At 34.3% G+C, this 25701-nt stretch overlaps 2 protein-coding genes across 2 annotated transcripts; one reads left to right on the forward strand and one right to left on the reverse strand.

Moving 5' to 3' along the window:
* The first annotated feature begins 117 nt into the window (after window positions 1-117).
* Window positions 118-9021, forward strand: LOC131849653 (flap endonuclease 1). The gene is made up of 8 exons (XM_059199766.1): window positions 118-230; window positions 983-1048; window positions 2807-3010; window positions 4061-4206; window positions 5635-5802; window positions 6162-6380; window positions 6817-6966; window positions 8530-9021. Exons 1-8 carry the CDS (start codon window positions 149-151, stop codon window positions 8632-8634), a joined length of 1140 nt encoding a protein of 379 aa, XP_059055749.1. The 5' UTR covers window positions 118-148; the 3' UTR covers window positions 8635-9021.
* A 935-nt stretch (window positions 9022-9956) lies between these two features.
* LOC131849869 (glucose-6-phosphate isomerase) lies at window positions 9957-23117 on the reverse strand. The gene is made up of 12 exons (XM_059200001.1): window positions 22899-23117; window positions 21568-21707; window positions 20500-20668; window positions 16740-16848; window positions 16170-16334; window positions 15415-15527; window positions 14416-14542; window positions 13862-13956; window positions 13321-13479; window positions 11974-12106; window positions 11607-11748; window positions 9957-11021 (listed from the first exon to the last, which is right to left on the reverse strand). Exons 1-12 carry the CDS (start codon window positions 23027-23029, stop codon window positions 10834-10836), a joined length of 1671 nt encoding a protein of 556 aa, XP_059055984.1. The 5' UTR covers window positions 23030-23117; the 3' UTR covers window positions 9957-10833.
* Window positions 23118-25701: the final 2584 nt, after the last annotated feature.

A 25701-nucleotide genomic window follows, 5' to 3' on the forward strand; every position in this document is an offset into this window, starting at 1 on the left:
TTAACCAATCTGTCATGTTTAACCGCTTTTGTTATAAGTTCATTTTGCTTTACCAGTTTTTAACTAATAATATTGTCAAATCAAGTAACAATAATCTCAATTCTCAAGTCATTTTCTTATACCAAAATTGTGTGAAAAATAGTTAAATATGGGTATTTTAGGTTTATCGAAGTTAATAGCAGATATAGCACCGCAAGCTGTAAAAGAAATGGAGATTAAGAACTATTTTGGTTCGTATGTTTTATTTTATAATATATATTTCGACTAAATATTCATTATCTATTGATAACGATACAAGATAAAAGTTCTATCTTCGTATTAATGTATGAAGGGCATTATTTGAAATGTTTTTTTAGCGTCTCCAACTTGTATCTATATGTTAGTGTATACATACAGTGTATACTATTAGCGCAGACACAGCGCACGCACAGGTACATCATACTATTATAAATAATAAAGGCTTTTCGAAATGTGGGGTACATTTTGTGGTTTATAAAATGTCCCGCAATTTGGTGCCTTTTAGCATTGGCCTCCTCCAACTCACTCCGTTGAACTTTGTCTTCCGCAACCGTATTAGAATACAGTTAATAGACATCAACCTGACTAGGACTGTTCTAGGGAATGGTCCTAGAGTCAGGTTGATATAATCTTTCTAGCATACTCTTTGGCGCCTCTGTCTTCTGGACCCATTTCTAGAATACCAGAGAGTCACTTGCTTGCTCCATTTATTTATTTTGCACCTTAGCATATGCCCTGTCCAACACCATACTATTGTAATCCACTAAAGAAACATATTGTTTTAATAATAAAATACTATGAATTATTTTCCTAATCAGAAATAAATACTATATTATACCTAATTATGGTTTTTAATAAAAAAGATATTGTAATATGTTAAATACTGGTTGGAAACTTTATATAAAGGATTGCTTATGTTCTCATGATTTAAATAAGTACAGACTGTATTTTTTTTTATTTTCAGGCCGCAAAATTGCCATTGATGCATCTATGAGCCTTTATCAATTCCTGATTGCTGTAAGAAGTGAAGGTAACAAGTAATTTTTCCACTTATTCTAAAACTAACCTCATTTGATACATATAATTAGTAAAAATCACAAGATCTTACCATATTTTATATTTATTGAGTTACCGATATTTCGGCACTGTTTCAACTGCCATGATCATGGGTAAACTCGCCAGTTTATTACACCAATTATATGTATAAATAAAAACCGCGTCAAATTTAAAAGAATTTAACCTCATTTGAGTTATTAGCGTGGGTAGACACCGATATCAGCTGCGGAGTGACTTGCTTTGTTAGCTGAGTTTCAGTTGAATAGGGAGATATGGCATGAATTACAAGATAGTATGACAGCATAGTTCCTCTGGTATGGCAATGCATTAGTATAGCTAGTGTCATCTTAATCTTAATAATATTTTATATGCGAAAGTTTGTGAATATGTATGTTTGTTACTCTTTTACACAGGAACCTCTGAACAGATTTTGACGCTTTACAGTAATATAGCTTATACATCAGAATAACACATAGGCTATAAACTTCATGTGGGTGAAATAGCGGGCATAGCTAATATAATGTGTCTACAGTGCTGTTTGTGTATATAAATAATGTTATCATTTAACTAAAACACAAATTACACTAGCCAGAATGACATGTATAGACTACTTTTAAACAAAGTAATAATTTGGACTGTCAGCAGGTTTGCCATTCCATTAACATAAAAAAAAAAAAGTTAACATCATTTCCATCCACTATGTTAGTATTATGGATATAGAGTCGATAAATAATCCCAAACACTTAGCAACACATCTCTCGAGTCCATAGCAAAAATAAAATTCCTCAAAAATAATTTTATGTATAGAGAAAGGCTTGTAATGGGGATATTTGTACATTGTTAGGAATATACTTAATCAGGTCTAACTATATTGCTCATTCTTGTGATGAATCTGCATTCGGAAAGAGTGGTAGATAAAAAAATATGACTTCAAAATTGCTTGTATGGAGTTTATCTGAATAAAGATTATTTCTATTTCTATGCAATTGTAGCGCCAATATGGGCTGATTAATCTGACTGATTATATGATCATTTACTGGTGCCATATGGAGATGGTTGCACAATTTCTTATTCATTCAATAAGTGCTACTAATAACCCCATTTCTAGCAATGTATAATACCATGTCACCTATATTATTATAGCTTTAACTTCCACATAATATTTTTCAAACATTATACTTTTGGTTTATTTATTATTTTTTCTTATTGTGTGGGCACCCTCGGGTAAACGCCTCCTCCATCTTCCGCCATCCCTCTATCCATGGCAGTTTGCATACAGTCTATTCCTGCTATGTTTTTTATGTCATCTGCCCATCTTTTTTTCTGCTGTCCTACTTTTCTTTTGCCTGGTGGACCGACCATTTTGTCGTTACATTAGTCCATCTCCTGTCTTTGTATCGCGCCAAGTGTCACCCCAGTTCCATTTTTGTTTCAAACTGAACTGGAGAGCATATCAATTTGGTCTTCTTATGGATGTCTGTATTACTAGTTTTTTGTATTCTCCTAAGTTTCAAAATACTTCTTTCCATCGCATGTTGACAAGACAAGACTTTGTTTATTACTTCTGTGTAGACCCATGTCATCATAAGTTAAACTCGGTAGAATCCGCGAGTCCATTATAGTCTTTTTTATGTCTAGATTATAATTTCCTTTTAAAATGTCATAATAGATAACAACCTCTATTCAATTCACCTGTTTTTTTTTATTTATCTTCTTTTTATTTTTTGTATAGGTGCCCAATTAACATCAGTTGATGGTGAGACCACATCACATCTGATGGGTACATTCTACCGCACAATTAGACTTGTCGAAAATGGTATTAAACCTGTTTACGTATTTGACGGAAAACCACCGGAGTTGAAGTCGCATCAGCTGAATAAAAGAGCAGAGAGGCGAGAGGAAGCTGAAAAGGAACTGCAGAAGGCCACTGAAGCTGGTAAATATTTTATAATAGTAATAACAAAAGTTTTTATAATAATACTAGCTGTACCCGCGACTTCGTCCGCGAAAATAGTGACCTTGACCAAATAATGAAAAAATATTTAATGACCTAACCCAATAAAAGCTAAAATGAAAAAGTTTCATCGTTTCACCTTCAAAAATTACGACACTTCCATACATAACTCTTTCAACCCCTTATAATCCTTCTATCGCATTCAAAAGTAGCCTATGTCCTTTCTCAAGGTCTAGACTATCTGTGTACCAAATTTCATTTAAATTGGTTCAGTAGTTTTAGCGTGTAAGTGAGACTGACAAACAGACAGATAAAGTTACTTTCACAGTTATAATATTAGTGGGGTATTTTATAAACTAATCCAAAAAAGCCAATGGAAAAAGTTTCATAGATCTGGCTTCAAAAATGCCGAATTTACCTAAAATCTTTCATCCCCTATTTTATTTCACCCCCTTAAGGGTAAAAATTTTAAGAACTTTGAATATCATATTTATTCACATTCAGTTACCAAACTAAAATATAAGTTTCAAGTTTACACCTTTAAAAATGATGATTCTTACGTACAACCTTGCACCTACCATTTCAACCCCCTTACAACCATTTTATCGCATCCAAAAGTATCCTATGTGCTTTCTCAAGATGTAGACTAATTGTGTACCAAATTTCACATAAATCTGTTCAGTAGTTTTGGCGTGAAAGCGAGACAGACAGACAGACAGAGTTCCTTTCGCATTTATTGTCTATATACATATACAGGCTATTTAAACTATTAGATTTGGGTTCTGTAATTTTGTGGTTTAACACACAGTTTTACTTCTAATAGTTGCGGATTTTTTGTTCATGAGTATTATTGTTTATATTTGTCATCATATATCTTATGTATATTATGTATTTATTTTCAAAACAAAATGTATTTAAGTATTTACTAGTATATCCATAACACAAGCTCTGCTTGGCTTGGGACTAGATGCCTAGATCTAGGCCATTGTGTGGATTTTCCAGGTTTATTATATTATTATTTCTATTTACTAGGTGACCAATCTCAAATAGAGAAGTTCAACCGTAGGCTAGTGAAAGTGACAAGACAGCATGGTGATGAGGCTAGACAACTGCTCAAGCTGATGGGTATACCAGTCGTGGAGGCTCCGTGTGAAGCTGAGGCCCAGTGTGCAGCGCTGGTATGTAAAATAAACCTTTCAATTCTTTCTATACAATTCTAAAAGTAAACAAGCTGATGGTCTCCCTGATGGTAAACGGTAACCGCACTACAGACATCACATTATCATTTGACACTCGTGATACCATTCCAGAGTCTTAAAATATCTTGTCCTGTAATTTAACTGCCCTTATCTGACTCTACAACAAAATTACAGCTTACAAAGCAAGCTGATTGAGACTTGAGATGTGGTACAAAGTTGCGTCGATCAGATGTTTTAAACTCCTTGACCAACGCAACGTGTTCTGATAAGGTCTTTAAAAGGTTTTTGTTGCTAAAATGGAGAAGTTTTATGGTAAATTCTTAGAACTTTATTATCCATTAATGAAATCTCGCTCGTTTCATTGGGTTTTTGGGTTCTTCTCTGTCTTGAAAGATTCTATCGTATTCGCAATCTTGTCGCAATGTTGATTACATAAGAAATGATAAAAATATTATTAAAAACTTTAAATTAATTAGATTTACTACAACTTTAAGCTATAGAAAAATATGCACAATTATTACATTTAATAATCTCCAACTATAAGATACCATTTACTTATCCATAACTGAGTTGCATTTATTTTTATTTTGTAAGATACCTTATTTATAATACAGTTTTATCTACGCAACACCGTTAGTATAGTAGAAACTTTATTGCCCGCGTTTACCTGCGTAAACGCTACTTTCTTTCTTACTTACTGACTATCCCCTACTAGACAAATGATACAAATTCTTATTCTATATTTTTTTAAACGCATACATAATATACGTAAAAAATACCCAGACCAAAACAAACTAGACATACTCAAGAATAGAAATGTTTGTACCATGCAAAAATTAGAACCCTCGATCGTCAGAAACGGCGGTGTGCAAAAACAACGGGTGAAAAAAAATCCGCTAGACCACCGAAGCCGTCAATAATCTCAATTAAACTATTAAAAATTGTATTCTATAGTCTAAATATATATAACTCGAAAGGTGACTGACATAGTGATCTATCAACGCGCAGCCCAAACCACTGGACGGATCGGGCTGAAATTTGGCATGCAGGTAGATGTTAAGACATAGGCATCCGCTAAGAAAGGATTTTGATTAATTCTACCCCCAAGGGGATAAAATAGGGGATGAAAATTTGTATGAAATTTTGTCAATTTTAATCCGATCGGGCTGATACTGCATGCATAAAGCTACTATGAGTGTCATAGTGAACTTTATAACCCCTAATGAAAGGAATTTGTTTGATAACTCATCTTATCATCCTCCACTGGTGCCCCGCCAGCGTAAACCGTTAGCGCAGGCGGGTGCACCATTCCATTATCATCTACAATAAAAAAAAAACTAAACGCGAGCGAAGCCGCGGGCAAAAGCTAGTGTTGGTGTATATTGAAAATATTCTCCTTTCTGCCAGGTGAAAGCAGGCAAGGTATACGGAACCGCTACAGAGGATATGGATGCATTGACTTTCGGTGCTAATGTTCTACTACGACACCTCACGTTTTCTGAAGCAAGGAAAATGCCAGTCCAAGAGTTTCATCTAGACAATGTGCTGAAAGGACTCGAACTGGAACATAAGGAGGTATATCTGTTTTTTAAAAGAGCAATTTGCAATTTTCTTTTAGATTCTGCTTGTGATGAGTCTGCGTTTCGAAAGAATGGTAGAATCAAAAAGATATGACTATTCAAAAATGAATAAAGATTATTTCTATTTTGTTGTGGCTGAAAGTAGCAAGCGTCTCCGATAACGTGATGTTTTATTATATATATACATATATAGAAAACACCAAAAGCAATACAATCATATTCATGAATACAAATGTTTATACAGTGCGAGGAATCTATACAGCGACCGTCAGAAGTAAGGCGTGAATTATTATATTCGCGAAAATTAAACCCTTAGACAATGAATCCATCAATTAATTACTATTAATATTGTAGTTTATAGATCTGTGCATATTGCTCGGCTGTGATTACTGCGGCTCCATCCGGGGTATAGGACCCAAACGCGCCATCGAGCTCATCCGTCAGCACAGAACATTGGACGAGGTGCTTAAGAATATCGACACAAATAAATATCCACCTCCAGAGAACTGGGACTATGAGGGAGCCAGGAAGTTATTCTTGGCACCGGAAGTGACGGATCCGAGTGAGATTGAGGTGAGTGGAGTCGACGTATATATGTACATTTACATGCCACATCTCAGCAGGCAAAAAAAATGTAGCAAAATAATGATAATCGATATTTATAGATGTTATGCTAGTGGTCGTCCAGAGGTCGAAATTCGAGCATAATTAATTTGAATTATAAATTTGAACATTAATAATCTATAATCAGATATTTCGTTATTAACTTTTTCAAACAAAATATATGAAATTTAAATTAACCACAGACTTTCATTGAATGTTTAACATACTCGCAGCTCACATGAGTCCGTATGCGCCAGTTATACCTCTCATACGTAACCGCGACTAAAACGTCTTACCTCCATATTATATCATTTCATAGCCTTATCTAACAACGGTAAAAAACAAATGTAATACTGAAATTAAGATTTCCCCGCCAGTATTTTAATATAATAACTAATATTACCAGATAAAATGGACAGACCCTGACGAAGAAGGTCTGGTAAATTTCTTGTGTGGAGACAAACAGTTCAATGAAGAACGAGTTCGGAACGGCGCCAAGAAGTTAATGAAGGCAAGAACTGGTACCACACAGGGCCGACTCGACGGATTCTTTAAGGTGAAATAACATAAAATACTATTGAAACCTACCTAAATGTACACCAAATTTTATAAATATCACTCCTTTTCGGAGGGGTTCAATAACAAACAATTTATGGGTGATAATAAAGTGGAGCATCCACCTGCGCTTACTCGTTGCGTTTACTCTGGTGGGGCTCTAATGGAGGATGTTAAGATGAGCATGAGGTATTAACTTATCATGACAAATTCACTTGGAGTTTATCACGCATATATCAGAATTACAGAGTACCTATTACATATCTCAATTACTACAGATTATTGGACTTATATATTATACTAGCTGTCTCGGCAAACGTTGTTTTGGCTTAAAATAAAAATTTAGGGGTGGACTACCCCTAACATTTAGGGGGATGAAAAATAGATGTTGACCGATTCTCAGACCTACTCAATACGCTCAGAAAATTTCATGAGAATCGGTCAAGCCGTTTCGGAGGAGTATGGGAACGAAAACTGTGACACGAGAATTTTATATATAAGATTAGAAGCACTAATAGGTTGTTTTGAGTGTTATGCGCAATACTCGACTAAGTGTATACAAAGCCGAAGTATATAAACTGCTTACTCATTGGGATATACAGCACACAATATTTGCCAATGTCATCTTGAATTTTGAAACAGGTGGAAGCAATGGTATCAATTTCACCTTTCCATTTGCGCAACACAATCCATTGGCTTCATTTTTGTATTTCAATACCTTACCATAGTGGCAAAATGAGTTCCTAGGTCCAATAGCAACACAGTTGGAGGCACTGTAATCAATTGACATATTATAACAGAAGCAGCTGGATTCAAACTTGCACCACTAGTAGTCGATCACGGGTCAATCTTGTCCGAATTCTTTCACGTTCATTGATTCACGATCGTCACGTTCCTGGGCAGTAAGATTAGATTGGTAACTAATTTGATTCGTTGCATTTGCTTCTTCAGCCTAAATTTACCACCACCTTATAGGAGGCATGTCGAGTGTAAATGAGTCACAAACACACACACTTTATTAATGTTATAGAAATTTAATACGATGCAATAAGATTTACATCGGAAGTTTCGCTGTGATCAGGTTCATCGGTCATTTTGCATTATATACTGCACTGTTACACAAATTACATTTATACAAGACAAATATTTACTACAAAATTAAAATAAAAGTGCAAATCTTTAGTTTGTTTCCGTTGAATTTTGCTAGGGCCATGTTTTTGTACAAATCTTAATCTCAAGCGTACAAATCTTAAGTTAATTAAATTATCGATTGTTTATATAATTATGAATTATTGTATGTAGGTATATGTCGTGACAATAGGATAGGACTTAGGAGGATAAGGTCGGGAGAGAAGTTTTTTTTAATTGATGATGTTAACCCGCCTGCGCTAAGTGTTTACACAGGCGGGGCACCATTGGAGTATGATAAGATAGATATGAGGTCAAGGCAGTTAGCCCATCTTCATAAATTCAGTAGGGGAGCGGCATTATCATTATGGTCGTCAGTCCAACCCCTTTTCCCCGACAGAGAGGTTATATTTTGCTAAAGGTTAATTTTTTTCAGGTGTTGTCGACCACACCAAACCCAAAACGCAAGGCAGAAGAAGAGAAAAAGAATGCAGCTAACAAAAAGGCGAAGGTTGGCGGCCGCGGTCGCCGGCCCAAGTAAAAATGTTATTTATAATCTGTATTACCTAGGATGTTACAAAATATGTGTACAAACTGTTAATTCATTAAGACATCTTTACTAAGAGATTTAAATTTGACATTGATTTATATTTTGGAACACCATGTTAGTTCCACATTTTTAATTTAATTTTTTTTTTATTTTAACATTAAAAGAACATTGAATAGAATTTCCACGGCCTTTAGGTACATTTGTTTCTGTATAAGGCACCGGTTCAGATTCCTTATGTATTATAGATAGCATAGAGCAAACGAACTTGCAACACATCTAATGGCAAATGATAAGTTTCCGCCGCCCATAAGCAATATCAGAATTACGAGAGGCTTAGTAGCTTTTTAAGGGCATGGAAGGGAAAGGAATAGGGGGAGATATCCCTTCTTAAATTCGTCTTTAAAGTTTATAGCACTTAATAAGTTTAAAAACTATAAAAATGTAACTTAAAAGTAACAAATTTGTACGAACACAGCTGGACTGCTGACAGAATCTCTATGACTCTATTATATTGCCTAAGTGTTATTATGATAATGTTAATGAAGAAATTAAAATTACAGTTTCAATATGATGGAAGACTGATGACGTTTATTTTTGTTCTAATAAATAATGTGATAAATTTTCTGTATATTGTTTTTATTTTTGCGCCCCTCCTATAGAGCAGAGCCGAAAATTAACTAAGAAAAAGTCCTACGTCGATTTTCATTTAATGTTATCTAACATCTATATCTATAGACACCTAGAAGCATAAAATGTAAATAATCGCTTTAAAAGAAAAAGATATTTAGGTGAGTTTCTCGCCTGTTCTTCCCAATTGAATCTTTATACTGAAATAGACGGTAACAACAAAATATTAAAAAAAAGAACTTGACGTTCATAAGTGGCTAAAATGACCTACATGAATAAATGATTTTTGAAATTGAATCGGTCATCGCCAAGTTGTCTTATACGATTGTTTCTATTGGCGAGTTACCAAAGAGATTTGGTAACGCGCTATCAAACGACGTCATATGACAATCGTCTGACTGAACCTAAAATGTGAAGCCAGATTTATTCGCAAGGGTTTTTAAAAGTAAAAATTTCCATATTGATGTTAACAACACATTTATTAGCACAATATTATGCATGATGAAGTAAAAAACAAAAGTATATTAATGTAAGGTGAGTTTCACGTACTTAGTATGTACAAAAAGTAGGATAGATACATAAAAATATAATAGAATAAACATTTAAAAAGAAAAACCACATCCTCTAACCTTATATTTAGGTCCTTATGGTACAAAGCAATATTTTCGCTAGGTTTCTCAATTATAGTTTAAAAAAGGGCACTTCAGAATATACACAGAATGTATATTTAAACTTATCCTTTATATAAAATTCTCGTGTCACACACATAGTTACCATACTCCTCTGAAACGACTTGACCGATTTTTATGAAATTTTATATGCATATTCAGTAGATATGAGGATCGGTTACAATCTATTTTTCATACCCCAAGCGAAAAGGGGTTGTCCACCCCTAACATTATTTTTTTATTTGCTAGGCAATTTTTTTTATTTATATTTTTTTATTGTGTCATTAAAAAATACATACAACCCTAAATTTTCATCCTTCTATCACCAACCCCTATTGTTTTATAGCGTTATTAATTTATATGACAAAACAACGTTTGCCGAGACAGCTAGTTTATTATATAAATATTATATGCATTAATCATATTTTAGAACAAGCATAAACAAAGACAAGAAAATCATTGTCTTTTTTTTTATTGTACAATGAGAGCACAAAGGGTAAACAAATGGTCAACACGCTCCGACGCACGTAATGTATTTTTTTTTATTATTTATTAGGGGATTAAAAAACAAACAATTTGTTATACACATATATATCATGTTTAATCGTGTTAACGAAATAATAAAAAAACAGGTAATAACTCACTAACGTTTAGTTAAAATATTACAATAGTAAATATGTTACTTTTTTAAACTTTCATTTCATTCTATTACAACACACATTTCAGATTCCAAATATACATATATTTTTTATATTTACATCTAATTTTAATTTCATTATTATGATTAGACACCATTCCCAACAGCGGGAATATAATAATAAACTTCATAAAAATATTGGTCGAACTTAGTATGAATGAAATACCTAAATTACATATTTATAATACAATATTAGTTTTAAAAGTTTGCCTTCAAAAAGTTTATGAGTCCGTTTGTGGAGCCGTCGTGACTAGATACAGGGTTAGAATCTTGCAACTCCGGTTCTATCGCCTTTGCCAGTTGTTTGCCGAGTTCAACGCCCCATTGGTCGAAGGAATTAATGTCCCATATAACGCCTTGAGTGAAGATTTTATGCTCATATAATGCTGAAAGGAAAAAATATATTCAACATACTTTTTTTACATTTATATTCCGATCCCCCGTCCAATTCAACCGGGGATCGAAATTACAATGACTTCATCCATTTCGAATCCCTAACGATGCCCTCAGACTAAAGTCGTATCCGTCAGGCGGAAGTTGGCCTTCAGCCGCTACATAAGTCCGTCCTTTAGTTTGGAGTGCCATCTGCACTAACGTCCGGTGAAGCTGTAAAGGCCAGCTGCGGGCAACAGCATTAGAGTAGTCCGAAATAAAACGTATTCTCATAATTCGTAAAATAATTATTTTATAATTTTTATTTAGTGTGTAATTTATATTACTTTAATTGTACTTCTAAATTTATCTCAGATCTTTATTCTGTTTGCCACATTTTGTTTTTATTTCTTTTGCAGTCTGAAAATCTGTTATTGGCTTTTTCTAGAAATAGAGTTTTGATGAAAACTACAAATTTATAGAAATATGAGATTAATTCAACACCTACATTTTAATAGATTAAAAAGACTGTGTCAAAAAATATAGTCATAAAAATTAAAAACAGCATGAAAATGTATCAAGGAGTTCGTTATAATTACCAATGAGTGCTCCGAGCGTGAAAGGCGTAACTTTTTTCACGACGATCGAATTCGTGGGCCGGTTACCAAGGAACACCTTGTGGGGTAGTATTTTGCTGATCGCCTCAGGAGTCAAACCTGACTTCTCCAACTCTGCTTGTGCCTGCGTGGATAATTCAACCATTAGGAGCTAATTGCCAACAATAAATAAATATTAATTAATAGAGAAGAAAGCGACAATAAACTGTACAAAGGTGTACTATAATGTTTGTTACCAGTTTCAATAAAACACAGTTTACAATATAACTCCTACTTGGTGGCAGAAATAGATGAGGCTGAGACCTCTTTTTATAAAGTCTAGTTTGCTAAAAAAGATTAAAAGACTTACTTCGTCCGGTGTCTTTCCCTTCATTAACGCCTCCGTTTGTGCGAGGAAGTTAGCTAATAAAATCTTATGGTGGACGCCATTGGAGATCGGGTTATGGGTTTGTGCTGGGGCGATGAAGTCACACGGAATCAACCTGTAGGAGAGAAGTTAAAATGTTTCTTATTTACTAAGAGTTACATACGCTTATATCCCTTAAGAATTTTTTTTATTACACAAATTGCAAACAAGGTTGCTGGCATAAGTGAGACATAACATCAAAAAAAAGCAATTCGTATTGATCTGGGAGTTTTCTATTAATATTAAGAATTTATTTACAAGAAAATGTATAAAGGTGGAATCTCTAGCAACATCCATGTCATGGACTGACCATTTCAACCAATCGATTATAGTTCCGGATATCTAAAATACTATTGAATCTCTAACAATGTCATGCCAGATTTCACTCGGTTCCTCTAAAATACTATTGTATTTAATTCTAAATTGAATTGGTTTCATTGAATATCTTTACTAAAATCTCCCTCTCCCTACCCTGTGTGAATTATCCTGGATAACTATTTTTTTTTAGAGGATGATAATGTTATGGTGCACCCGCCTGCGCTAACGGTATACGCTGGCGGGGCACCAGTGAAGGATGATAAGATGAGCATGAGGTCAGGTCAGTTAGCCCATCGTGACAAATTAATCAGGAATTTATCACGATGGTTTCCAGGGGGAACCGCGAGGTCAACCTGACATGGTACATTGCAAGCAATGGGGTCAACAGTCCTCATTACTGACAATCCCCTTCCCCCTCCTGGATTACTTTTATTATTTCGAATAAAAGAAGTACTTTTGTTACTGAAGGTTTTTAGACTTGTTCCGTCAATAAGCTACAGTACCTGTAACAGTCTAGCATCTGTGCTAAGACATGTAACACTGAGACCTGCACAGATCTATTGTGCTCGCCCTTTTCAAAGTTCGCTGCATCGTCAGGGACGAGAATTGAAGGATATTCTTATGAGCGATTTATCTCCTCAGGATAGAGTGTATACTTTCCAAAGGAGATATTTCGTTTATACATGAGTGGGCTACAACCACATAGGATGTGTAGTGGTGTTTTTTCTTCAGTTTGGCAAAATCTGCAGATATTTGTTGTGCAGACCTAGGATTGCTATATGTTTGTTTAATTTGCAGTGTCCTGTGAGGGCTCCAGTCATTATGCATATGTCGTTTTTAATCAATAGCAGTAGTCTATTTGAGTATTTGTTCGAGTAGCCCGATATTAAAGCTTTTGAATATACCAATCCTGGCATTTCCTGACAGTCATTCAGTGCTTCTCGTTTGGTTATTAATTTGAGATGGACTCACCTTGTGCCTTGATGTATCAGCTGGTAGAAGGCGTGTTGACCGTTGGTCCCCGGCTCCCCCCACACTATCGGCCCAGTGCTGTAGTTCGCGCGCTCGCCGCAACGCGTCACATATTTCCCATTGCTCTCCATATCCCCTTGTTGAAAGTACGCCGCAAATCTGTTGAGTATTGGCAAGGGATGGCGTGACATGGTACTTTAACTCAAGTAACGTTTAATTTATGAAAAAAAATGTTTGCAGTGACAGGTATTACTTATTACGGATTCTTGGGTATTTTGTGAGTTATTATGTTTCGTTACCAAGTCCTCTACACATAAAAATTAGGTTGAAAGACATTTAATAAGCCATTTTTTTTTAAATAATGTTGTAAAGACACTGAGTTGGATATTTTTTTAAAAATCACAAAATTCAGAATAACTTGAAAACCTTTTGATTGAATTTGAGCTCCTCTATATCGTATTGATGGGAATACGTCTAATTTCCAGTAACCTTGTATATACTGTTATTATTATAAAGGAATTATATAAAAAAAATTAAGTACCTGTGTAAATACTGATCATACGGCAAAAGAGCGTGTGTCTCAGCTCCATAGAAGTTGCTATACCACACACCCAGAACTGCTAGTAGGACTGGCGCCTATCGTGTAGAGAAATCATACGTTATCTATGTGCATATAAATAAAATTTAAGTGTCTGTTTGTAATACTGAAATACCCGGTTTTTAGTACATGCATATGAATATAAATATACCAAAATAACATTTTTTAGAATATTTGTCTGTCTGTTCCGGCTAATCTCTGAAATGCCTGGACCGATTCTGACGGGACTTTTTTTGGCAAGTAGCTGATATAATAAAGAGTTAACTTAGGCTACTTTTATTTTAGAAAATAAAGTTAAATTCCACGTGGACTAAGCTAGTGTTATATATAAAAGACTCGTGTCACCATGTTAGTTACCATACGTGAACTCGTGACCACGGCGAGTGCAACTTAGCCGAAACGTCGAGAGAGGTAAATACCTTTATTTTCCATAAAATATTCGTGTTAAGACCGGGTTAAAAATGTATAAAATATCTAATCTATGATAACATACATACATTTCTCTCCAAAGGCGCAGTAGTGAAGTGTTGGTCCATAAAGTTGGCACCTTCTAGAAGTTTCTCGAAATTATCATAGCCAATGTATAACGAGATGGACAGGCCGATAGCAGACCATAGAGAATACCTGTAACACATAAAAATAATATTACAATAGAGAACTCCATGCCCAATATACTTATTTAAATGTTAGTTTTAACTAAATATAAGTTATTCTAAAAGAATATATTTAAGTTTTTTAAGGGTCAGTAACGCACATGTGACCTTCCTATCTCAGACGTGCAAAGGCTACGGTAATCGTTTACCATCAGATAGGCATGTCTGATTGGCACCAACGTTGTTACATATAACCGTAAAATGACGTAAAACTGGTATGTACTACGAGTCGCTTAGCTTGTGACTAGGTGGCGTTGTAATAATGGTCTTGGATATTCATTTGCTTAATTTTCACAAGCTTTTGTTCGTTTTTTTATTTATTTATTTACTTGAGCGATCAACAAGACACACTATGAAGTTACAATTGTTATCCCTTGCAAGAAGTTTAGGTATATAGTGTTGACTTAATTACGGGTTACCACGACATGCGTAAATGTTTACAGAAGTTTGTATATATCTTTGTTACCCTTTGTGGCGTATATCACAGTTATGGGCCGAAACAAAGTAGGTGTAGTGCGCGCGTGCGTGCCTGCTTGCGTACGAGCGTGCGTACGTGCGTGCATGCTTGAGTGCGTGCGTGCGTACGTGCTTGAGTGCGTGCGTGCGTACGTGCTTGAGTGCGTGCGTGTGTGTGCTTATTATTCACCATCGCCGTCGCTGTCTGTCCCTATATATGCTTAAATCTTTAACACTACACAACGGATTTCAAAGCGATTTTTTTAATAGATAGAGTGATTCTAGAGGAAGGTTTTTAAATATAATACATGTACACCCTTGCGAAGCCGAGGCAAGTAGCTAGTATTATTATAATTTCACTATTATATTTATAACAAAAAAACCCACCTGCCTCCGACCCAGTCCCAAAATCCGAACATGTTCTGTGCATCGATGCCGAAGCCTGTCACCTTCTCAGCGTTGGTTGACAGCGCCACGAAATGCTTCGCCACGGCTGATGGCTGAAATATTTCCCTTTATATGTTTTATCAAATTAGGTGGTTTGCGGAATCCATTTCACTACGTAATGGATTCATATTATTTTGCTTACTTCCGCTACAATTAGCACTTGGTAATTCCGCAAGAATATTTGTGGTCTCGCGCATGCTAATTGTAGCGGAATAGAGAAAATAATATAAAAGTATTGCGTAGTATTTCTCTTTATTAAAGTTGACACAGTTTATACAGCATCAGTAAATACAGGCATTCCCACCAGAGGAAGACCCGGTCTAAGAGAGGAAGGCCGCAATTAGCTTTTACAGCTTCAGCGGTACAATGGAGGGCGAGTATAGATGGCACTCCAAACCCTGACGGATACGACTTTAGTCTGAGGGCACCGCTAGGGGTTCGAACCTCGGCTCAGGCCGTCGTAATTTTGATCCCTGTTAGAATTGGACGGGTGATCGATCAGATGAGAAAAACAACCGATGGGAAATTTTTAGCTTAGATTTTTTTTTAATTCAGAATATCGCCTATAGTTTTCATTACAGTGCTGGGGAGCCCTTAGTATCCACGGGGTCCTGGGCTACAGCCCAAAAAGCCTTTAGGTAGATCCGCCCCTGCTATTCCATAATTATCTAAAAATGTATTCAATTGATGCTCACGTCTTTAGCAGCTTCTAAGAACCAGTTCTTGGCTGAGGTGGCATTCGTGATGGTCTCCTGCGTGGTGAAGGTCTTGGAAGCAATGATGAACAGCGCCGTCTCAGGGTCGAGCCGCTTCAGCACCTCAGCCAGGTGTGTACCGTCGATATTTGATACAAAGTGCACCTTAAGATTTAAAACTTACATTAACAAGATTAATAATACCTTCTGGATAATTCATACAGCGCCATCTAGTCCCAAGGTAAGAAAGCTTGTGTTAAGGGTACTAGACAACTGATATAAATATGTACTTAGAATTTTTTTTTTAAATAATAATAATAATAATAATGTTAACAATTCACACAACGCCATCTAGTCTCACGGTAAGCAGGACTTGTGTTATGGATACTAGACAACTGATACTTTTTTGTTTATTGTAAATACATACATAATATACATAGAAAACACCCAGACCGATACAAACAATCATACACATGATTACAAATGTTTGTACCATGCGAGGAATCGGATCCGCGACCATCGAAAGTAAAACTGTTAATTTGAAATTACAAATAGACACTAAAAACAAACCTTGAGATGATTGGCATAAGGTTTCAATGCTTCAGTGACCATGAGAGGGCCGAGGTCCGACCCCCCAATACCAATATTGATCACGTCAGTTATCGGCTTACCCGTGTACCTGTGACGCAAAATTATTTATTACTCTTTTTTTATCGGACTATAATGCTGTTGGCCGTAGCTGGCCTTTACAGCTTCGCCGTACGATAGGGGGCGAATAGAGTCCACGAGAAGGTAGGGTGCAAGTCATAGCACCCTAACCAGAGAGAACCAAGCCGCCGAAGTCTGGGTTGAGAGCCAAGTGCGAACCCCAAACTTCGGCTCATGGCACCTCGGGGTATACCGTGTGGTTTTTTAGTGGGTACGAGTCCCACACACCACCTCGCCATCCCTCCGGCGGGGTGACGGTATTGTTGAAATTTTTCCACACGTTAAAAAATAAAAAAAAAGGGAGCGAGTGCAGATGGCACTCCAAACCCGCGGAAGGACTTATGGAGCGGCTGAAGGCCAACTCCCGCCTGACGGATACGACTTTAGTCTGAGGGCACCCATAGGAGCTCGAATTTCGGCTCAGTCCGTAATTTTGACCCCCGTTTAAATTGTATTATAATGAAATAATTTAATAAAATCCACGGTCTCTGTAGTCTAGCGGTTTAACACACCGCTTTACTGCCAATGGTCGCGAGTTCGATTCCATGCACGGTACAAACATTTGTATTCATGAGTATGATTGTTTGTATGGGTTTGCGTGTTTTCTAAGATTTTTTTATTCAATTATTACGTGGAATTTAAAAATACATAGATCTGTAAATTTCCATCCTTATTCATTTGATGATTTGATTTGATTTGAACGTCAGTTAGTATAATATAAAACGACACAAATCAAATCAATAAATAATTTACTCATATTTGAACCGTTTGAGCCGCTTAAAAACTTCAAGTGTCATTACATTTTTTTGGTACTATCCAGTTCAGTATACAAATTAAATTGTGAAGAAATTTCAGCCTATAAAGGGCAAATGCTTAAATAGGCAAAAATACGGAAATTTAGTTTTTTACTTGGAACAAATAAAAAAGAAAATTATATAGTGATATTCTTTATTTTTTTTTATTTTCTGAGGAGCAAGTCAGCTTTAACATATTTTTATTGGTTTTAACATATTTATAAAAATCAATACAATTATAATCATAATTAAAAACGGTCATCAATTCTTTTTTTATTAAATTAGGGGTACAAAGGTTACGCAACTTCGTACCCCGTGCGTGAGTATTTTTGTCTAGCGGAGATCGATCGATTTAATAATAAAAAACGGAGCACGGTTCGAATACGGGACAGAGTCAGTCCCGCCGGGACATTTTAAACTAAGCCTAAATTACGGGAAATACGTCAGGCAAAGCTATTCAAGAATTTCAGTCACAGCAACGCGTGGTTGGTTCTGCTAGTATTACAAAAGGACGTCAAAATATGAGTTCTCAGTTTACTGGTTATTAATGCGTTATTAATGCACTTAATACACTATCAGTACATCATATCACATTCAAGGCAGTCATTCCGTATATTGACCCTAGCTAATTTATCAATAATTGTTATCACGGAGATTATATGTGTAATATGAACAAAACATTAAACAAGATTACATTATATACTCGTCATATCATTTTAAGGCATAAGAATATCCGGTATACTTATTTAATACCACCTGTGCCCACTTTACGGGAAATTTATAGCCTACTAGCTTTTGTCCGCGGCTTCGGTCGCGTTAATTTTTCCCGTTAGGGGTGGAATTTATCAAAATCCTTTCTTAGGGGATGCCTACGTCATAGTAGCTTTATGCATGCAAAGTCTCAGCCCGATCGGTTTAAATATGACAAAGTTTCATATAAACTTTCATCCCATAAGTTTATTGTTCACTGCTGTCCTTACTAGGTCATTATAATGACCTGTATGAAGGACATCCAGTTACATTCCCTACGTGAAAGTTAGATTCCCTAGATATTAAAGACTAATGCTAATAATAATACTGCTGTTGTAGGATGCTAATGTGGTACATGTTCGTGAGAATAATTGTGTGTATGTGTTTGTGTGTGGATGTGTGTGTGTGTGTGACATAGAAAACACAGACCGATACAAACAATCAGACTCATGAATACAAATATTTAGATCGTACGAGAAATCGAACCTGAGACCATTGAAAATAAAGCGGTGTGGTAGTCGAGGCGGCCGATAGAGCGACATTATGTTTTTTTTAAATAACTTCTTTTTTATATACAACGATGGTGGTAATTAAGCATACGGTTCATCTGATGGTAAACGGTTAGCGTAGCCTATGGATGCCTAAAACACCAAAGGTGTCCCTTGTGTTGCTGACCATTAAGAAACCTTAATATACCACTCTTGAAAAAACCCATGAACTACCACGGGGTTTTTCAAGAGTGGTACGATCTTCTATTAGCAGTGATACACCAGTGGGCTAATTATGTAACACGATATGAAAGTGTTTCTGTTGAAGTTGTGATGCAATATAAAATCATTTCAATTTAAAAAATGCGATCAAGTAAGGTCGAATGACCGCAACATAAATCATTTCTATCGATAAAACACTACTATGAAGTTGCAGCGGAATATTGTTAATCCGACCAATTTAAAAAGTCAGTACATTAGATAGCTTATACCTTTAGAAGGATACATTTTAAATTATTGGGTTAATACACTAGTTGGTTGATTTGAAACAATTTTTATTGCGTTCAAAAATTACAAAATATACTGCAGCGTTCACTTGTTCTTTTATTTTAATTTTATTAATAGACATTTAATAAAATAAAATAAAGAAAGTCTATTCTATTCTAATGAAAAAATAAGGTTAATAATTTTGAATATAAAAGCATATTTTATACAAACTATTTATAATCATTATTAATATTAATCTAACCTACAAATTAAATTTTCTTTTCTGCTATAGATACCTAGGTACCTAATTTTATATTAAACATTTACTCTAGTTAATACAACATTCTATGTGATTTGGGACGAAAATAAAATATCGAATTGGCAACACTGATGTCATGTTTGAGTCGTGACAATTTTCCCATTTTAATAAATTTAAAACCTTTTCACGACTTTCTACGTAATATTTAATATAATAAAAATATATGTAATACTGAAAATTACCAAAACAAGATAAATAATGCTGCTAATGCTGATATTTTAAAGATTATAACCACCTTCTAAAATAATGTAAAAACACCTTCTAAATTGTTTCTCATAATGTAAAAACCGTTTCAATTCCACGCAACTGCAACTTTACATATTCGTAACCTCGTTGCAAAATAGCGATTACGTGACGTTGCAACGAGCAGCATTATTTATCTTGTTTTGGTAATTTTCAGTATTACATATATTTTTATCGATATGTAAAGTTGCGTTTACGTTGCAATGCTAGTTGACAGCGTCAAATGGCGTCATTTTAAATTTATATGATCGCATTATTGACAGATGACGTCATTTTCACTACGTTACATACGAAAATCGTTGCGAACGAAGTTACATAATTAGCCCACAGGTGTGTCGCTTGTGTTGCTGACTATTAAGAAACCTTAATATACTATTGAAAAACCCTAAATCGACATTCGATATGACGATCAGGTGTGTCGCTTGTGTTGCTGACTATTAAGAAACCTTAATATACTATTGAAAAACCCCATGACGATCACAATCTTCTATTAGAAGGTGACAATGTAGTATATACCTAAAACCCCTACTCATAAGACTCACCCCTTCCACTGCCCACTGATAACCTGTTCAGAAAATTCCTTCATGTGTGCCAGGACGGCATTGACATCGGGCGTGACATCTTTGCCAGCGACCAGGATTGGCCTGTTCTGTCTGTTGCGCAGCGCAACGTGGAGGACTGCCCTATCTTCAGTGAAGTTAATTTTCTCACCTGCAACATATTTTTTTGTGTAAATAGAATAGCAACAAGATGGCGCAACTAATGGAAAATGGCAATCAGTCGAAAACTATGAGCATATGTAGTGAAAATTACACAGAATATATTGTGTGATTCCCAGTACATTCACCATCATCGTCTTTTCAGATGGTTATAATTAGTCACTGGGTTCCTTGTTTGTAATTGAAATAACCGTTGTTTACTTTATGCATACGAATATAAATACGATACATACGCTAAAATAACATTTTTTACAATGATTGTCTGTCGATCTGTTTGTTTCGGCTAATCTCTGAAATGGCTGGACCGATTTTGGCGGAACTTTTTTTGGCGGGTAGCTGATGTAATAAAGAGTAACTTAGGCTACTTTTATTTTAGAATTTTTTTTTCATTTTAGAAAAATAAAGTTAAATTCCACGCAAACGAAGTCGCAGGTACAGCTAGTTATAAATAAAGGAATATATTTAAAAGTAGCTGTCCTCAACTCTCGACTTCGTCCGCGTGGAATTTAGCTTTATTTTTCTAAATTAAAAGTAGCCTAAGTTACTCCTTATTACATCAGCTACCTGCCAAAAAAAGTCCCGTCAAAAGCTGTACCTACCTATGTCTTTTGAGGTAACACATATTGTTGGGGACTGTCAGTTGATTGGCCAACATATTGGGATGATTTACTACCACCTTGTATTTGAAGCAGCAGTGCTTTATCTCTTCAGCTACTGAGTTTACTTTAAGGTACTCATGATCCTCAGATGTTTTTGCAAGATGACTCATTTAAAAACTATTTCAAGATATTGTTTAGTCAATTTAAGAAAACTGCTTAAAATAAAATGACTAAGTAACATTATTTATTACACATTTGATTGTATAAATAAGAGGATAAATTCTAAATATACCTCCAAGCATGGCATCTCTTGCTTGCTCCACACCGCGGCTCTTGGCCAAGTTGAGAAGCAAAGTGAGGACTTCATTATTCACACGATTCTTGGAATAATCCAATAGGATATCTCCGTCATTTGGTGTTTGGATGTTCAGACTGTAAAGAATGGTACAGATGTTATTGTCCGTTAGTATCATAGGATCAGTCACAATAGTTATATTATAGAGACAGTACAGTCTTAGATATTATGGCTGAAATTTTAATGTAAAAACGGCCACAGCTATAACTTAATTGAAAAACTGTGGTAAGAATTAAATGGTTTAAGAGCCAACCATTTGATTAAGAACATCCCAACATCATACATCTTATTGCTGTATCTCAGAAGGTGTAGCCAATAGTGTTTAGTTTTTTATTTATTTCTCATATTAGAAAATATTGTTTCCTTCTTTACTATCTGCAATCAGTCTTGGAACTATAAGCAGGTCTTTTGAGTGTGGGAACTGAAAATAGAGTGTCTAATCGGAGGATCTGCATCTTAAGAATACTGTGAAACATTACATAATATTGCTTCTTTTTAGTAGCTTAGGGTAGTGTTGTTATATAAGAAAATCTGAAAAATAATGAAGTCACAGAGAACTGGACTTTGACTAAATATAATTTATAGTTAGCAAAAAAAACTATCCAATGAGTGCTGTCTTAACTTTAATTATTAATGTAGATTGTATTAACAAAATAATATACAACATTGGTGCTTCAGCCCTACAACAATGTGGGATCATTTGATAAAATTTCTTATTACTAATGAATTACCAACTGTTTAGGGAAGTATACACTAATTGTAAGTGAATAAAGGATTATATTTAAAATATATAAAAAAACATGCACAAAAATTAAAGCTAACAATGTCAATTTCTGCTATCTGCTTTTATGAAGTCTTGTGAATAGCTCCAATTCTTCCATTATTACCCACTACTAGATTGTATAGATTTATCATATAGTTAATATTTATATTGATTCAAAATATTGACAGGAAATCCTTTAAAATATGGTAAGTATTAAAAACATAAACATTAATAATATTATTATTAAATAAATTTATATTACGGGTACCATATATGCTATATATATTTTTTAATAAGCAGGTACATAATAAATCTTTCAAAAGACGAAATATATTTTATTATTATTAAATACTTTGTATAAAAATTTATTAATTATGATAATAAAACTTAATTTATTGAAAGTCCTTAGGTCCAAAAGTATTGTTAACTACTTACATTTTAGTTATATTCTATCATTTATTGAAAAAAAAAACAATTACTGAGACATATTATAAACTTTCCTTACCTGAATTTATTAAATCTTTCGGTATCTTGTTGAAACAGTTGTAATATATTTATTTTACTTCCGTTTGTATTATAATATTCTTGAAGTCTTTGATATGCTGGATCCTTTTTCAGGCTAATTTTTGGTTCCATTATAGTCGAGGAAAGTAAAAGTAGTCGGGAACTATGTGGCGGTTGCAAGTGACGAAATACTAATGAAAACGCAGGTGATAACAAACTCGCTTTTGACATTTCAATAACATGTGAAGGTTATTTGAAGCGTTTTGTTATTACATGAGCAGTTTTAAATCGAAACTCAAACAAATTGGGAATGTTTTACACCTTGACCATTTAGAGCACGTTTCGTCGGAGTTTTAACAGATTTTTTTGTATTAAGATCGAAACTGGTTAAATTAGTCTTACTTAATATTATATACGCAAAAGTTTGTAAATATGGGTGTATAGATGGATCGTTGATATTTGTTACTCTTTCACGCAAAAACTACTGATCGAATTTTGATTAAATTTTTCAGTAATATAGCTTACATATTGAAATAACACAGGCTATAAATTTCATCCGCGTATAACATGTATTATAAAGCCTAGTGTACATACTTCAACTGCAATTCCGGGGATGAATTGTCATAATACCCTCGCAAATATGAAAAAAATCGTTAATTTCCCTACCAATTCAAATTGTTATCACATTATGTTTCTTGAAGAGAAATAGCTGGTTATAACCTAATGGTTTATATGTTAGCTGATAGCACAAACATATTTCTCTTACTCCAACATTTGTAGGATTAGTCTATATCCTATTATGAACAGTTAAAATCGACTGACTATTGCGGTGTAATTATTGTCAACTGGGGTTTTGCAGTTGCCATAAATACAAATTGAGTTTTAAAAAAAAGATCATTTCTTTACATAGTATAAAATAAAGTCACTTCTGCTGTCTGTTGGCTTAGATCTTTTAAACTTCGCAACGAATTATACTGCAGTTTTTATAGAGTGATTAAAGAGGAAGATAAGATGTATAATACATGTACACCCATGCGAAGCCGGGACGGTTAGCTAGTAGCATATAACAATAAAGTCGATTTCGTTGCTTGTTTACGAAATTTTTATTAATAGGTTTTTTAGTTTATTTAATATCCACTAGATGGCGTGGTATAAATTTTCATAACGCTATCAAGTTATTGTTGCTTAAAACGACCTTCTATATAGAATGTTGGAGAGGAATTATGATATAAGAAAAACAATACTTTAAAATATAACTTTAATTTTTAATCACATGAGAATAGTTAGCAATAATTTAACAATCCAATTGAATGTAACTAAATTATTCATTTATATATAAACAAAAGGAATAAGACTTATTAATGGTAATTTTTTTTTCTCTTCTTTTGGCTCCGGTGGTTTGTGTTGCCATTGGCCATTTTCTAGTTTTTTAATGGTAAATTTATCGATAAATATTAATTTCTTAATTATTTAATATGCAATGTGTTTTTTCTTGTGTTATTCGGTAAACAATCGTACAATATCTGCAACTAAAATTATTAATAGTAAGTAACCCTATGTAATCTGTGTTATTATAAAAATGAATCTGCATTTGTTACCACGTCTGAGCGGAAACCTAATTGATACCAGAATTAATGATCTAAATTGTAATTGTATTTTTTGTGTTGTATATTTTATGTGTATAACAATTTTCTTCTTTCTTATTTAAAAGACTCATCAAGATTGTTTACCAAATCACAGTAAAATATTCGCAGCACGATTTTGAAATTCAAGAAATTACTATACAGAATGCTGTGAACATAAAAAGGCGATAAATGAGTTATTGCTTTTTTTTTTATAATCACAGCACGTTTTATTGCCTTTACAATTAATTTTTATTGCCTTTTGACAAGTAATTTTTTTGGCATTCTGTATAGTAATTTCAATGTAGGAAAGGTCGTTGTTTGTCCGCGGTGGACTCCTAATCTACTGAACCGATTGCAAATTTGATTTGCACATTGTGTGCAATTTGATCCAACTCGAAAGATAGGATAGCTTATATCTCAATTTATATATTATATTGCGACTATAAATTGAGATGTATCCTATCTTATATATTATTAATTATAATCCACCTTTTTTACCAATTTTAGCAGTTAAATAAACCAAATAAAATAAAAATATTTTGAAGCAAAATACAGTTCATCATTTATAATGGTAATGGTATAAAATTTATGATTACAATAGTTTATTTTAACCTAATACTTGCTCTTTCATACTTGAGCATATTATTTTTGTAATATACTTTCTATATTTATTTTATGATATTAAAACATAAAAATTGAATATAAAAAAACATAATGAGGATGATTTTATTTCATCCATAAGTATTTTATAATATTTGCATATATTTTTTAAAACAATATAATACTGTATGAACAAATCTCTAAATTTAAATTGTATTGTTAAGACATTAAGAGTATATTTTTCAAAATTTGCATTTTTTGAGTACATTAATCTCTTAAGGATAGAGTAGGTAAGATGTAGATGTCAAATCAATATGTGTAGGTTTTCATGAACTGTGCTCTTATGCTTTGCGTGATGATAATAACAATACTATGATTCAGAGAAGGGGATTGTTAGTAATGTAGACTAATAACCCACTTGCTAACAATATACAATGTCAGGTTGACCTCCAGGCAGTTCCGTCCGGATACCACCATGGTAAATTCCTGGTGGGTGAATATGCTACGATGGGTTAACTGACCATTCATCCTCCACAGGTGCCCCGCCAGCGTAAACCGTTAGCGCAGACGGGTGCACCA

The sequence above is a fragment of the Achroia grisella genome, unplaced genomic scaffold (genome assembly GCF_030625045.1).
Source record: "Achroia grisella isolate CSIRO2021 unplaced genomic scaffold, CSIRO_AGI_Agris_v1 utg660, whole genome shotgun sequence".
Taxonomy (NCBI): Eukaryota; Metazoa; Arthropoda; class Insecta; order Lepidoptera; family Pyralidae; genus Achroia; species Achroia grisella.